Raw genomic sequence first — 16,623 nt, forward strand, 5'->3', positions numbered from 1 at the left:
GCAGGAAAAATAAAGGAAGTCAAAAGAACAACATAGCACTTTATACACATTTCAAACATGTTCCCAGAAGACATCTTACTAAGTTTATTTAGCAAATGTCATCAGAAAATAAGTTAACAGTCTTCTGCTTCAATAGTGACTCCAAAGTAAACAAGCATTAAGCTGTAATTGTAAAGTTTCTTTTCTTTCCCTAAGTCCAACAATATTCACAGTCCACTTAAGGGGCCGGCGCCGTGGTTCACTTGGTTATTCCTCAGCATGCAGTGCCAGCATCCCATATGGGTACCAGGTTCTAGTCGTGGTTGCTTCTCTTCCAGTCCAGCTCTCTGCTGTGGCCTGGGAAGGCAGTGGAGGATGGCCCAAGTCCTTGGGCCCCTGCACCCGCATGCGAGACCAGGAGGAAGCACCTGGCTCCTGGCTTCGGATTGGCACAGTGCCGTAGTGGCCATTTAGGGGGTGAATCAACAGAAGCAAGACCTTTCTCTCTGTCTCTCTCACTGTCTAACTCTACCTGTCAAATAAAAAAAAATTTTTTTTAAAACTTATTTTCATCAAATACATACAATGAGCTAAGAACACTTGTGTCACAATTTTTTTCTAAATATTTATTTATTTGAAAGGTACAGTTACACCTAGAGGGAGGGAGGGAGAGAGAGAGAGAGAGAGAGAGAGGGAGGGAGGGGGAGAGGGAGAGGGAGAGAGGGCGGGGGCCCCAAGAACTTGGGCCATCTTCCACTGCCTTTTTTTTTTTTTTCTTTTTTTTTTTTTGACAGGCAGAGTGGACAGTGAGAGAGAGATAGAGAGAAAGGTCTTTCTTTTGCTGTTGGTTCACCCTCCAATGGCCACCGCGGCTGGAGCGCTGATCCGAAGGCAGGAGCCAGGTGCTTCTCCTGGTCTCCCATGCGGGTGCAGGGCCCAAGCACTTGGGCCATCCTCCACTGCACTCCCGGGCCACAGCAGAGAGCTGGCCTGGAAGAGGGGCAACTGGGACAGAATCCGGTGCCCTGACTGGGACTAGAACCCGGTGTGCTGGCGCCGCAAGGCGGAGGATTAGCCTATTGAGCCATGGCGCTGGCCCCACTGCCTTCTCAGGCACATCAGCAGTGACCTGGATAGGCAGAACAGCCAGGACTCGAACTGGCGTCCATATGGGATGCCGGCACTGCAGGCCAGGGATTTAACCTGCTACACCACAGCACTGGCCCCGAGGAAGTTCTTTATACATAAACATGCCATAGTTATATAAGTCAAACAGTAGATTTAAATTAGCATAGTCATAAGGGAATGCACTCATGATACACTTAAAAAATTATACCTGCAACTCAGTTGTTTATTTTCTTCTATACTCACTAACTATAAATTCAAAGACCTATAATATCACAATTTTATCATGGCACAATCACCTTCTTTTACAAATAATTTTAGGATTTTGCCTAAAATAATAGGTCTACAGTAGAGGGATGCATAAAATGCTAATTTGAAGCCTCAGTTACTGAGGTCTAGTTTGATGCATACTATGCCAGAATTTTCTCTAAGAACACAAAAAATTTTCTTTTGCAAAAGATTATGCCTTCTTTTAGCATTCCCTATTAAAATAAAAAAGCATAATTCATTTTTTAATTTTAATTTTTTTAAATTTTATTTACAGGCAGAGTAGACAGTGAGAGAGAAAGACAGAGGGAAAGGTCTTCCTTTACCGTTGGTTCACCCTCCAGTGGCTGCTGCGGCCGGTGCACTGCGCTGATCCGAAGCCAGGAGCCAGGTGCTTCTCCTGGTCTCCTATGTGGGTGCAGAGCCCAAGGACTTGGGCCATCCTCCACTGCTCTCCCGGGCCACAGCAGAGAGCTGGCCTGGAAGAGGGGCAACCGGGACAGAATCCGGCGCCTCAACCGTGACTAGAACCCGGTGTGCCGGCGCCGCAGGCGGAGGATTAGCCTATTGAGCCACGGCGCCGGCACATATTTCATTCTTATTTCAAGTCCAAGCAGAGAAACTACTGAGACTGAAAAATAATTTAGACAAAAATAATTCACCTGAATTAGAAAAGTAAAATTGGGGCTGGCGCTGTGGTGTAGTGGGTTAAGGCCCCAGTCTGCACAGCCGGCATCCCAAATGGGTGCCAGTTTGAATCCTGGCTAATCTACTTCTGATCCAGCTCTGTGCTATGGCATGGGAAAGCCTGTAGAAGATTGCCCAGGTGCGTGGACCGCACCTGCATGGGAGACCCAGAAGAAGTTCCTGGCTCCTGGCTTCGGATCAACACTGTTCTGGCTATTGCAGCCATTTGGAGAATGAACCAGCAGATGGAAGACCTCTCTCTGCCTCTCTGTAATTGTCTTTCAAATAAATAAATAAATAGTTAAAAAGAAATGTAAAATCAGGGGCTGGCACTGTGGCATAGCATGTTAAGCCACTGACTGCAGCGCTGGCATCCCATAAGGGCACGGGTTCCAGTCCTGGCTGCTCCACTTCCAGTCCAGGTCTCTGCTACTGTGCCTGTGAAAGCAGTGGAAGATGGCCCAAGTGCTGGTACCTGCATCCACATGGGAGACCCGGAAAAAGCTCCAGCCTCCTGGCTTTGGTCTGGTCCAGCTCCAGCTAGTGCGGTCATTTTGGAAGTGAATAAGCAAATGGGTAATCTCTCTCCTCCACCTATCCCTCTCTGACTCTACCTCTCAAATAAATAAATCTTCCAAAAAAAAAAAAAAAAAAAGGAAAATCAAAATAATTGAATGGCAAAGATTTTTTAAAAATAAATTACAGTTGCACTTGGAAAAAAGAGTAATTTGAGACTTAGATAGTTGCATTTTTTTAAACTTCAAGGCAGTTTTTAACTTTTAGGATCTACATAACAAAAGTTATTTTACAATCACAAAAGTCACATAACTATAGAAAAATTGCAGAGTGTTCTCTTACCATGTAGTAGCCAGTATGATAGCCACTCATATACCAAGAGATTAACATACTTCCCAAGGCATCAGCATCATCAAGAGAATCTGGACATAGGGGAGGTGGTGGGGGAATCACCTAGAAATGGAAAACGATAAATTTTAAATCAAGTAAACAAAAATTGTGAAGTCTGGACATTCCTTTTATGTAGAGAATGCTAAGTGTTAATTGTATATTGTCCTATTTCACACATAATTTTCCTATTTAAATATTAAAAAAAAAAAAAAAGCAACATGCAGAGGGCACATGTAGTGGTACAAGTGGTTAAGCCACTGCTTACAATCGCAGCATGCCATATGGGAAGGCCAGTTAAAGTCCAGCTACTCTGCTTCCTATCCAGCTTCCTGCTAATAGATCTGGGAAGCCAATGGAAGATGGCCTAAGTGCTTGGGCCTCTGCTACCCATGTGGGAGACCAAGGTGGAGTTCCTGGATTCTGGCTTCAGCCTGGCCCTGGATTCTGGCTGTTGTAGCCATTTGAGGAGTGAACCAGTCACTGTGCCTTTCAAATACATAAATTAAAAAAAAGGCAACATCTGGAGAAAGTCAAGCAGAAACAACAAAATATCAACTAAATTAATTAAATTTAACAGGAATTAAAAGACAACAGGTGACAAAGTCTTTAGACATTCAGGTATAATAACAGTATTTTCCTGCTGCATGATGGAACTATGAGTTAAAGACCAAGCATAAACACTTGCTTTTTCTTAAAACAAACACAGGCACCACAATGCATTTCAAGGCAGATCCTAAGTCAAGGTCTTGGGTAGAACATCTGCCCCCAACAGTCTGCCAAAAGACATCCTTTTGTCTACTACCAATACCTAAAAATCTGCCACTGAAAGATCCGCTTTGCATGATCAGAAGTTACATCCAAGTCTATCCAGAAGGGTAAAACATTAATCCTGTAAATATAGCACATATTAAGTCCTTTCTAACAAGAACTAGCTCCCAATAGAATGGATATCAACTTCTGCCAGGAAAGAAGCGAGCAGTGAAAAGCTCAGAGTTGGGGCTCTAAGAGCACTGCTTCTGGGTGACACAGTAGCATTAAAAACAAAGCATTTTTTAGTGCTGAGTTCAAATTTTCGCCCATTAGAATTCAGCCCAACGGGGTCGGCTATTGGAGTGTGGGTTCGAGTCCTGGCTGCTCTGCTTCTGATGCAGCTTACTGCTAAATGAGACTGAGAAGGCAGTGGAAGATGGCCCTTGTCACCCACATCAGAGACCAGGAGGGGATTCCGAGTGCTTGGCTCCTCGCTTCCGCCTGGCCCAGCCCTGGCTGTTGTGGCCATTTGAGGAGTGGATGGGCAGATGGATGACTTCTCTCTTTCTACCTTTCAAATAAAATAACAAAACAAAACAAAAGATTCAAGCCCCAGAGATGGTCCAAGATGCTATTTTCCAATCCTCTGTTTTAGGCTCAAACCCAAATGACATATGAAAGCAGTTTCATCTGAGTTCTTTTGTACTTACTGGTGGCCCAGAAGGAAATGGGGGCAGCCAGCATGACAGGAAGTGGGGTGGTAGGGGTGGCAGTGGCGGTGGCGGTGGTGGTGGCCCACTGAATTTTAGACCTGGCTATAAAGAATATTTCAAAAGAAAAACAATTCACTAATGTCAATTCAAAACCAAAAGGATAAAAATAATTACCTAGAACAATATCTATATTATAAAAAGGGTACTTCAAACCTTCATGGAAAAATGAGTGAAAAGATATTTATTTTGTGAAAAAATTTTTTGAAATCCATCCACATTTTTTCATAATATTTCCCATGAATGTTTTGAAGATCCCTTTTCATGAATGGGTTTGAAAATTCTGTGTGCCAAAATAAGCATCTTTTAACTCAATTTCCTATGAACTTTCTGAAGTAAATCCATATATATTAACCAAAGTAAATGGAATTTCATATACCAAGTCCTCAAGTCAAATAGACTCAAATAGATAACCTTTAGATTTTCTCATTTCCTTTCTATGTAAACATGCAGCAAGCAAAAACAAAGATCTGTAATTAAGTAGTAAATCAGAGATTGGATTTAGCAAAAATATTTTAATCATAAAAGATTATATGCTCTATATTTTCACTACTTATGTTGTATTATCTTTTTATGGGAGCCCTAAGTTAAATGTGTTAACTTAGAGCACATTTAAAACTGATACACTCACACCTAACAAAAATCAACACCCTGAGATCAATGACGCATGATGTGTCTTTAAAGGTTTGATCGCTTCAATTTCATTTACCTATTATTTTATTTGAAAGATAGGGAAACAGATAAACAGACAGATTGTGATCCTCCCTCTGCTGGCTCATTCTCTAAATGCCCACACCTGTTAGGACTGGGACAGCCTGAAGCCGGGAACCTGGAATCAATGTGGGGTCCCACGTGGGTGACAGTGACCCAAGTACTCGGGCCATTACCTGCTGCCTTCCAGGGTACACAATAGCAGGGAGCTGAAATTAGGAGTGGAGCCAAGGTTCAAACTCGGTACACCAATATGGGATGCAGGCATCCCAAGTGACATCTTAACTACTGCATCTAACACCTGCCCCTTGATCATTTTAGATTCAACAAACTTTCATACAACATAAACTTCAATAAAAAACAATCACAGGGGTTGGCACTTAAGTGAAGTGGCTTAAGCTCCTCCTTGCTGTGCTGGTTCAAGTCCCAGCTACTCCACTTCTGATGCAGCTTCCTGCTAATGCACTGGGAAGGCAGTGGAAGATGTCCAAGTACTTGGGCCCCTGCCACCCTTGTGGAAGACCAAGATGGAGTTCCTAGTTCCTGGCACTGGCATGGCCCGGGCGTGGGTGTTGCAGCCATTTGGGGAGTGAAGCTGTGGATGGAAGCTCTCTTTCTCTGCCTCTTCAATAAATAAATCCTTTAAAAAAAAAAAAAAAAAAAGATAGCAAATGCAGAAAATTTAAGGAAAATAATGACTCATGCTTGATTTTAAAAAGTTATTATTTGAATACCATAACCTCAAGGTATGATTTCCCAGACATCACTGGTTTACATAAAAGTAGTGACATACCTTCGGGTTTCATGACATAACCCAGCCTATAAGAAAAATCTTTTCTGTTTGATTTCTTTTACTTGTAACAAAAAGAGCCATAAATGAAAATAATCTGAAAGCACCTCAGGACTTTACCCATGTGATACACATACTGTATTCTTCTGTTACACATCATATGCAGGTGACATGGGGAACGACCACCTATCATTCCACCAATGATAAAGTATTGTTATACTTTCTAATTTAAGTAAGTTTGCTTACTTATCAGCCCTAATACTCCACAAGAGTACTTGGGTGAGTCTTTCAACGTAAACTATTTTACGTCACTAACTTATTTTCTTTTCAAAGAATATGTATTCGTAACATCTAAAGACAGCTACAAAAGTTTCATGTGACAGCAACCACTCAGTGGAAGGGTTAAATGCCCCATACAAGGTTTCCTGAAGAAGAAGAAGAAGCCTTTTCTTGGAGGCAAGTTTACCTTTCCAGGTCCCATTCCTGATCCTGGCATGGGGGGAGGCGGAGGGAGGAAGGAGTTCCAAGGATTAGCTTTTGACTTGATATTATTTGGTTTACTTCCAGGAGACCTGGAGGAGTTCTCACTTTCATCTGTAGAAACTTGACTTTCATTTTCATTCTTTAAAAAGAAAAAAACACATTTTTGTTATGAAAGTATCGCTAAGGAAAATGTTAACACCTTCAAACTGACAATTGTTTAATTTCTTATCTAGTCTCTGCTTCCAGGAGTGAAACTGTCTGCACCCTTACCTCCTGAGCATTGTGTTCTATATTATTAGCCACTTCAGATGTTGGGGAAAGTAGATCAGACAGATTTTGCTCTTCTCTGTTTCCATATCCAGTGTAAACCACAACACAGGTTTCTCTCTTAAAATCAACTGAAGCAATTGTAGCGGGGTAGATGCAGCCATCCTCTGACCAAATGGCACAACATTTGTCGCCAACCTTCCACTACAAAAGAAAGCAAGGAAACATATGTGCATATATTTCTTTTAAAGAGGGCAAACAATCATCTAGTTTGGGTGGAGGGTTGAGGGTGAAGGGCAGTCTCCAATTAACTGATTTAGAAGGCAAAATCAAATAGTGAAAAGGCTTGAGGCCCAAAACACATAAATAAGAATTCATTTCTCTGAGTCTTCTTTTCCCCATCTGTAAGTCACTACACTACCATATAACTATCTCCTGCACCTGTTGTGAAAAATAGGAAGGAGGGAGGGTGTGTCAACAGCCCAGCACTCAGGTCTGACACAGAGCAAATGCTCATCAAACGACAGATCTCTTAACCTTTGGGAAATGCAGCAGCTTACTACCAACACACTTTTTTCAGCTACCAGAAATGATTCTACTCAGACTTTTTGGTTTCAAAAATAACAGTTTTAAGCTTTCTGAAGAAAAAGGAAAAATACTTATTTCTCAGCTTATGAAATAAAAAAAGAGGCCGGCGCTGTGGTATAATGTGTTAAGCTTCTGCCGGCAATGCCAGCATCCCATTTGGGCGCTGGTTTGACTCCTGGCTGCTCCACTTCAATCCAGCTTCCCTGCCAATGCACCTGAGAAAGCAGGGCAAAATGGTCCAGGTCCTTTGGTCACTGCCACCCACGTGGGAGACCCGGATGAAACTCCTGATACCGGCCTGGCCTAGCACAGGCCACTGCAGCCATTTAGGGAGCTGATGGAAGCTCTCCTGACCTTTCTCTCTCTCTGTAACTTTCAAATAAATAAAATTAATCTTAAAAATTAAATTAATAAAACAATGCCCTTAGATTCTCCTAAATAGCATCTTTCCTTATCCCCATGCCAAACAGGGTAAACACTGCTGGCTAGCGATTTATCATTCCCACCCAATTCCTTACACTTATTACTACTAACATGTGTGTTCCTGAAGAACATGGTTAGTAGTAAGATTAGTAGTTGTTTAAGTTTTATGGCGGCCGGTGCTGTGGCATAGCAGGTAAAGCCTCCGCCTGCAGTGCTGGCATCCCATACGGGCGCTGGTTTGAGTCCCGGCTGCTCTACTTCTGATCCAGCTCTTTGCTATGGCCTGGGGAAGCAATAGAAGATGGCCCAAGTCCTTGGGCCCCTGAACCCACATGGGAGACCCAAAGGAAGCTCCTGGTTCCTGATCAGCGCAGCTCCGGCTGTTGTGGCCAATTGGGGAGTGCACCAGCAGATGGAAGACCTCTCTCTCTCTCGCTCTCTGCCTCTGCTCTCTCTGTGCAACTCTGCCTTTCAAATAAATAAATAAATCTTTAAAAAAAAAGAAGTTTTATAGTTTTATGAATACATATACTAATCATTTAAGTTATTTTACATTATACTACTTGGTAAGGACAGTAACAAGAAATCCTTTAAAGTTGAATCTCTTTGTTTAAAGAAAAAAATCTGTTTCAGGGCAGGCATTTGGAGCAGTGGTTAAGATGCCACTTGGAGGATGGCCCAAGTGCTTGGGCCCTGCTCCTGCATGGGAGACCAGGAAGAAGCACCTGGCTCCTGGCTTCGGATCGGCACAGTGCGCTGGCCGTAGCGGCCATTTGGGGGGGTGACCCAATGGAAGGAAGACCTTTCTCTCTGTCTCTCTCTCACTGTCTAACTCTGCCTGTCAAAAAAAAAAAAAAAAAGCCACTTGGGAAGCTAGTGTCTAATACAGGAGTGTCTCAGTTTGAGTCTCACCTCTGCTTTTTTTTTTTTTTTAAAGATTTATTTATTTATTTGAGAGGCAGAGTTAGAGAGAGGCAGAGGCAGAGGCAGAAGCAGAGAGAGAGAGAGAGAGAGAGAGAGAGAGAGAAACAGACAGAGACAGAAAGTCTTCCATTGGTTGGTTCACTCCCCAGATAGCCCCAACGGCTGCAGCTGTGCCAATCTGAAGGTAGGAGCCGGAGTCAGGAGCTTCTTCCAGGTCCCCCACGTGGGTACAGGGTCCCAAGGACTTGGACCATCTTCTACTGCTTTCCCAGGCCATAGCAGAGAGCTGGATCGGAAGAGGAGCAGCCGGGACTGGAACTGGCGCTCATATGGGATGCTGGCACTACAGACAGGAGGTTTACCTGGTACACCACATGCCGGCACCTCACCTCTGCTTCTGATCTAACTTCCTGCTGATATACACCCTGGGAGGCAGCAGGTGATGGCTCAGAAACTTCGGTTCCTGGCAGCCTTGTGAGAGAGACAGATGGAGTTCTGATCGCTTCTCAGCCTTTTGGCTAAGATCAAGTGCAGATGGAGTTCTGGGCCTAGCCCAGCCCTGGCTGCTGCAGGCATTCGGGAAGTGCCAAATAAAGCAACAGATAGAAGATTTTTCTCTTTCTGCCTTTCAAATAAATGAAAAGAAACAAACCTGTTTCAAGGCAGTTGTGGTCTTCTTCTTTTGGCATTTATTCTTCTTAACAGGTTTTCTTTTAGGTGTGACTTTTGGTTTATCTGAAGTTGCACAAATGTCACCATTCTTCAGAGCATGCTGTGAGGAGATTAAGGGAACAGAAATGTACATGTTAGAGTGACATGCTATTTTAAAAAAGCCACTCAGCTGGTCTCAAGGTGCCCTCACCTCAGAAGGCCTCTGCTTCCTCTTTTCATCCCGCACTATGGAAACTGCTCTCATGCATCTGAGCAGCGGCTCTGCAGCCCCTGCTATCAGGCCTCCGGGCTTTAAGTCTCCATGTAACCTCAGAGCGCTGATCACCTTCACCGAGAGCAGTGCAGGGCCCCAGCGCTTTTCCTACTTCTCTGGCCAAGTCCTGAACGCAGGCCTTGCCAGCAAGACTGACCCTTGCTTTAACTGCTTAATCTACCTACTTCCATTACTTCAATTACAGTCTCTATGCAAACACACTTCCAAAGCTACTAACCAGCTCTGATTCTTCTCAGTCCAATCTCACACTTCCAATGATCAATTTCATACCTTCATAACCATACTCAGCATGACTAAAACTATCTCTCCCAAATCAGTTTTTCCCTCCTTTATTCAAATTACTTCTCCCTGCAATACCATTTGTAGGCCCATTTCAATCTGTATTTTAGACTGAACTCTTTTTTTTTTTTTTTTAATTTTTGACAGGCAGAGTGGACAGTGAGAGAGAGACAGAGAGAAAGGTCTTCCTTTTGCCGTTGGTTCACCCTCCAATGGCCACCGCGGTAGGCGCGCTGCGGCCGGTGCACCGCGCTGATCCGATGGCAGGAGCAGGTGCTTATCCTGGTCTCCCATGGGGTGCACGGCCCAAGGACTTGGGCCATCCTCCACTGCACACCCGGGCCACAGCAGAGAGCTGGCCTGGAAGAGGGGCAACCGGGACAGGATCGGTGCCCCGACCGGGACTAGAACCCGGTGTGCCGGCGCCGCAAGGTGGAGGATTAGCCTAGCGAGCCGCGGCGCCAGCCTAGACTGAACTCTTACGTTAACCCTTCCTCAGCCAACTTCTACCTTCAGTGTAAAATGAAAAGATAGCAAAGAAATGGAGACTTCAGCTGCACAGATGACACTGAAGCCTGACCCTATCCTCCTGCTACAAGAACTACTGACCTGTGTGCCCATGCTTGGTGCTCTGTATCAGTGTCTGCCCTGCGTGGTCAACCTAGCCTGGACTACCCTCCACCCACACCTGGTGCTCAACAAAGCAAAATACCCCGGACAGTGGCAAAGTGATGATGCTGCACAACTTTTCTGGCCACAGAACCAGAATACATCTTCTGAAGGCACTGCATATTCTTATTATCAGGAACACTGGACTTGGTACCCAGTGGAGGATTTGGGAGGTGTAAATTAACTGAGTATGTGTAAAGTACTTAGAACAGTGCCTGAACATCAACATTCTGCAGATACTAATTACTACACTACTACTATTTATCATCATCATGAGTATTTCATAAAAGGCTTATTAAATGCTTAAAACTGTAGGGGCTGGCATTGTGGCATAGCAGGTAAAGCTGCTGCTTGCGATGCTAACATCCCATGTTGGCGCCGGTTTCTGTTTCAGCTGCTCCACTTATGATCCAGCTCCCTGCTAATGGCCTGGCAAAAGCAGCAGATGATGGCTCAAGTGTTTCTGCCCTGTCACATATGTGGGAGACCTGGATGATGCTCCTTGCTTCCATCTGGCCTTGCCGTCACAGCCATCTGGGGAGTGACCCAGCAGTTGGAAGATCTCTGTCTCTGTAACACTGACTTTCAAATAAAATACATATTTTTTTAAAAAAAGCTTAACATTGTAATTCAGGGGTTGGCGTTGTAGTGCAGTGCATAAAGCCACCACCTGTGACACTGGCATCTCATTTGGGCACCGGTTCAAGTCTGGAATGCTCCTTTTCTCCTCCGATCCAGTTCCCTGTTAATGCACCTGAGAAAGCCCAAGTGCTTGGTCCCTGCAGCCATGTGGAAGACCTGGAAGCTCCTGGCTCCTGGCTTCAGACCAGCTCAGCTCCAGCCTTTGTGGCCATTTGGGGAGTGAACCAGTAGATGGAAGACCTCTCTCTCTCTCTCTCTCTCTCTCTCTCTCTCTCTCTCCCCCCCCCCTAACTCTGCCTTTCAAATAAATAAATAAATATTTTTAAAAAATTGTAATTCACTTTTTCCTACTAATTTGGTATAAAAGACCTCTATAGTTTAATACAGTATAAAAACATTAAGAGGGATAAATGTTTAAATTTCATTTAAATTGCCTCTGCAAAAGGAATGGCATTCTACATAGGCTATCAACACCTAAAAGAATACACTGTCTAGGAGCTGGCATTGTGACCAAGTGGGCCAAGCCACGGCTTGCAATGCCGGCTTAAGTTCTGACTATTCCTTCCCATCCAGCTCCCTGTTAATGTTCTGGGAAAGTAGCAGATGATTGGCCATGGCTTGGGTCATGGCTTGGGCTCCTGTTGTCTATGTGGGAGACTTGGATGGAGTTCCTGACTCCTGGATTCAGCCTAGCCCAGACCTGGCTGTTGTAGCCACTTGAGGAGTGAACCAGTACACGGAAGATCTTTCTATCTCTCCTTCTCTTTCTGTTGCTCTGTCAAATAAGTAAATAAACCTTAAAAAAAAAAAAAAGTGATTCTATTAACCCATATTATTATTGAATATTTAAAACTTCAATATTCTGCTGTATGTTATTAAATTTTCTTGTGAATAACCTGAAGTAAGAAAAAGAGTGAATATGGCCATTGGAGGGTGAACCAACGGCAAAAAGGAAGACCTTTCTCTCTGTCTCTCTCTCTCACTATCCACTCTGCCTGTAAAAAAAAAAAAAAGAAAGAAAGAAAGAAAAAGAGTGAATAAGTATTACATACCTTAAATGACGCTACAGCTTTATCATAAGCTTTTATCAATGCTGTATCATCCCAAATGTCAGAATCATCACTCTGGGAAGGGTAAGAAATAAAAACAATTCATGTTCACATGTTTGATCAAAAACTTATGCTAGCTAGAATCAAGAGCCATCCTAATCCAGACATCGCCAAATTACACTGAAAATGGGTGTCACAGATCCTAAATAAAACCACAGGAAGTCTGCTTGCTTAGAAGTTACTCCCAAAGCTATACATAAATGTTCTAAGAGATACATCACAAAGTAAATCCATGATTTGATTCCTGTTCACCAACTATAAGTAGGTATGTTTTTTTAAAGTTAACCCACACTTCAACGTCTCTGTGACTAGATTAAAGGTTTAGTTTAAGTGCAGGAATTGTGGTACAACAGGTTAAGTGGCTGCTTGGGACACCTGAATCTCATTGGACTGCTAGTTTGAGTCCTGGCACCTCTGCTTTGGATCCAGCTCTCTGCCAGGATTCTAATGTGCATGGGAAGACAATAGGTGATGGTCTAAACGCTCATGTCAGAGACCCAAACAGAGTTCTGGCTGCTAACTTCAGCCTAGGCCAGCTGTGGCTTTTTCCGCCATTTGGTGAGTGAGCCAGAGGATAGAAGATGTCTGTCTTTCCTTTTTCTGATGACTGCGTTCCAAATAAGTAAATGTTTAAAATAAAAAAGAAACAATTAGTCACATATTACAATTTCTAAACTTAAAAAAGTTAAAAAGACTGACCATACCAGGTCTCAAGGATGTGGAGCAAATGGAACTTTTATACACTGCTGGTTGAAATGTAAAATGGTACACCTGCTTTGAGGAAGAGTATGGTAACTTCTTATACACTTAAAATACTTTGGGGGGGGAGCAGCCCTATGGTGTAGTGGGTGGAGCCGCCCACCTGCAGTTCTGCCATCCCATACGGGCACTGATTCAAGACCTGGCTGCTCCACTTCCGATCCAGCCCTCTGTTATGGCCTGGGAGAGCAGTGGAGGATGGCCCAAGTGCTTAGGCCCTTGCACCTACACAAGAGAACTGGAAGAGGCTCCTGGCTCCTGGCTCTGGATCAGCTCAGCTCACCCACTGCAGCCATCTGGAGAGTTAGCAGGCAGATGAAGGATATCTTTCTCTCTCCCTGCAACTCCGCCTTTCAAATAAATAAATAAATAAATCTTTAAAATAATAAAAGTGAAATAAGGTACTTGGGGTGAGAAGGAATTTGGTGCAGATGTTAACACACAGTTTGTGATGCCGGTATCCCATACTAGAATACCTGGCTTCAAGCCATAGCTCTGGCCCTGATGCTGGCACTCCTGCTAATATGCACCTTGGGAGTCAGGAGGTGATCTCTGTCACTCCGATCAGACACTCGGATTGAGTTCTGAGCCCCGGCATTGTCATAGCCCATCACCAGCTATTTTAGGCATCTGCGGAGTGAATCAACAGATGGAAGAGCTCTCTCTCTCTGCCCTATGACCTAAGTATTTTCTGAAGTAAAATAAAAGCACATGTCATAATAAAGTATCATACTCTAATACCCAAAACAGCTCTATTTCTAATTGCCCCAAACTGGAAAAACCCCAAAGGTTCATGAACAAGCAAATGGACAAAGTATAGTATATATAAGCAATAGAACACCATTCAACAATAAAACTGGGCCGGCGCTGTGGCATAGTGGGTAAAGCTGCCACCTGCAATGCCGACATACCATATGGGCACCAATTTGAGTCTCGGCTGCTCCACTTCCGATCCAGCTCTCTGCTATGGCCTGGGAAAGCAGCAGAACATGGCTCAGTCCTTGGGCCCCTGCACCCACATGGAAGACCCAGAAGCCCCTGGCATCTGGCTTTGGATCAGCCCAGCTCTGGCTGATGCAGATGTCCAGGGAATGAACCCATGGATCAAAGACTTCTTTCTCTCTGTAAATCTGACTTTCAAATAAATGAATAAATCTTAAAACAAAAACAAAAACAAAAACACTGAGCGACCACATACATACAAAACAAAGTAGCTATGCCCAGTAAAAGTAGCAGACAAAATAGATACCCTGTGACTCCATGTTCATAAAAGTGCAGAAAAATGCAGGCTCATCTATGGTGACAGCAAGTGGATCAGTGCCTTTCTGGGGATGAGGGAGGTCGCTGGATGGGAAACAAGGATTACAAAGGCTGAGTCCACCACGTTATAAAGACAGGCAAACCGGCCGGCGCCGTGGCTTAACAGGCTAATCCTCTGCCTTGTGGCACTGGCACACCGGGTTCTAGTCCCGGTTGGGGCGCCGGATTCTATCCCGGTTGCCCCTCTTCCAGGCCAGCTCTCTGCTTTGGCCTGGGAAGGCAGTGGAGGATGGCCCAAGTCCTTGGGCCCTGCACCCGCATGGGAGACCAGGAGAAGCACCTGGCTCCTGGCTTCAGATCAGCACGATGCGCCGGCCACAGCGGCCATTGGAGGGTGAACCAATGGCAAAAAGGAAGACCTTTCTCTCTGTCTCTCACTATCCACTCTGCCTGTCAAAAAAAAAAAGGGCAAACCAGCCCAGACACGGAGACCACAGGCAGAACCTCTGAGACTACACCAAGACACCCTTGCAAACCCCAGCAACTCAGCCCCCAGCTGTGGCAGCTCCAGCAACCAGGAGGGGATGAACTAGAACTGCTCGCTCCTCACCGCTGACATCGGGGCGGAGAATAAAATGATCAGAGCTTCAGACCACTAAGTTTTAGGGGATCTGTTACACTGCAACATCATTCCAAACAGACCACCAGCACAGCCTTTACATCTAATTTTGGTCACCCCGAGCAGCCCAGGTGTCCCAAGTTCCTCCTCACGTTGTCCCGCCATCGTCGCCCACTTCTCAACTCCTGAAACTTCAACCGCACTCTCTTGGGTTTAGCAAAACTCCCAATCTTCAACCTTGCATCTGAGTAACTCCTGCCTCGTCAGCCTGGTCCCTGGCTTTCCCTGAGGATGCCTCCTTCCTGTGGCCATATAAAAGGACACGAGTTTTCCAGATACTCTGCACAGCACCTGGAATTAGCCTTGACTCTAACCTCCCTCATCGGACGTATCTAGAAAGCCTGTTGCTTCCGATTCCAAAATGTGCCCAGAATCCACAATCCCCGGTGGAATTCCACTGTTAGCTGCTCGACTGAAGCCTGGACGATTCCTACAGACTCCTACGTGTTTTCCCTCCTTCACCGTGGCCCTGGCCCCGCACGCCTCCCAATCCGAGCCAAGTGGACGAACCGAGGTGCGGCAGGGCCTCAGCTCAAATCCATCAGGGCGCCCAAGCTGCGCGAGGTAGGAGCCTGTAAATGGAGCTCTCCGCGAGCGCAGTGGGAAACCAAATAGAAAACATGTGGACCACTGCTACCCGGTGAGCGACTGCGTGGGTCCCGCCCGGCGGCCCGGGCCTCAGCGCCCGCAGAGACGCTGCGCCGGCCGCGAGCTCACCTGGCCCGTTCCGCGCCGGAACAGCACCGAGTCCTCCGGCTCCGAAACGACGCCGCCACTGCCCATCGCCATAGTGAGCCGCCTGCAGGCTGCGCGCCGCGCGGCCCGGTGCCTTGTGGGAGTGACGACTTCCGCCGCGGGGCCTCCTGGGAGCGGAAGAGCACGGTGGCCCAGAGGGCGGCGGGGCCGACTCGCCTGCGTCCTTCGGTTTTAGTTACCGCCCTCCGGACGTGGGGTGTGTGTGTGTTTTCCATTGCTCTCCTAATCCTTTAACCTTGTGGGATTTTCACAGAGTGCTTCCATCCAGGTGCCTTTTACTGAGACGTTTTTAAGTTTTATTTACACAGCCTCTTCTCTTATCCTAAAACACGTCTAAAGAGGTAAGAAAGGTGAATTACTTTAGTGCCAGCTAGGAATCCTAAAGATTTATTATTTTGTTTATTTGAAAGGCAGAGTTACAGAGAGAGGTGGAGACAGAGAGAGATCTTAGATCTGGTTCACGCCCCAAATGGCGACAACGACCAGAGCTTCTTCCGGGTCTCCCATGCAGGTGCAGGGGCCCAAGCACCTGAGCCATCCGCCGCTGCCTTCCCAGGCGTGTTATCAGGGAGGTGGATCGGAAGTGGAGCAGCCGGGCCTCCGCCTGGGGCCCATAGGGGAGGCGGGAGCTGCTGGCCATAGCCTTAACCCCCTGCACCACAGTGCCAGCCCCTAATCTTGTCCTGTGTGTTTGAAAATGGAACATACTCTTTCCTCAAGTGTTCTTTTATCTTTTCTTCAAGGTCTCCTCGGATCCCTAGTTCTAGTGATCTCTGGCCACAGGCGCTGTCCCCTCACTGCCTGGCCTGGCCTGGCCATCTACCCTGTTAGGAAGAGTAGTCCACTTCACTTCC

At 45.6% G+C, this 16,623-nt stretch overlaps 1 protein-coding gene across 7 annotated transcripts in view; it reads right to left on the minus strand.

Moving 5' to 3' along the window:
* The window catches only part of LOC133774484 (survival motor neuron protein), a 30,413-nt gene extending 14,570 nt beyond the window's left edge, over nucleotides 1–15,843 (minus strand). For 5 of the 7 annotated variants that reach the window (XR_009868077.1, XM_062212210.1, XM_062212213.1 and 2 more), the window contains exons 1-7: nucleotides 15,731–15,840; nucleotides 12,259–12,330; nucleotides 9,323–9,442; nucleotides 6,739–6,939; nucleotides 6,452–6,607; nucleotides 4,425–4,529; nucleotides 2,917–3,027 (exon numbers count right to left, since the gene is read on the minus strand). Coding sequence is in view for 6 of the 7 variants with exons in the window: in XM_062212210.1 (XP_062068194.1) it covers nucleotides 2,917–3,027; nucleotides 4,425–4,529; nucleotides 6,452–6,607; nucleotides 6,739–6,939; nucleotides 9,323–9,442; nucleotides 12,259–12,330; nucleotides 15,731–15,802 (837 nt within the window). In the remaining variant the exon portion in view is untranslated. Of the gene's footprint in view, nucleotides 1–2,916; nucleotides 3,028–4,424; nucleotides 4,530–5,027; nucleotides 5,836–6,451; nucleotides 6,608–6,738; nucleotides 6,940–9,322; nucleotides 9,443–12,258; nucleotides 12,331–15,730 lie in introns of those variants that run through there. The other 2 variants (XM_062212216.1, XM_062212215.1) reach the window with 2 other exon arrangements.
* Between the last annotated feature and the right edge of the window lie 780 nt (nucleotides 15,844–16,623).

The sequence above is a fragment of the Lepus europaeus genome, chromosome 15 (genome assembly GCF_033115175.1).
Source record: "Lepus europaeus isolate LE1 chromosome 15, mLepTim1.pri, whole genome shotgun sequence".
Classification (NCBI taxonomy): Eukaryota; Metazoa; Chordata; class Mammalia; order Lagomorpha; family Leporidae; genus Lepus; species Lepus europaeus.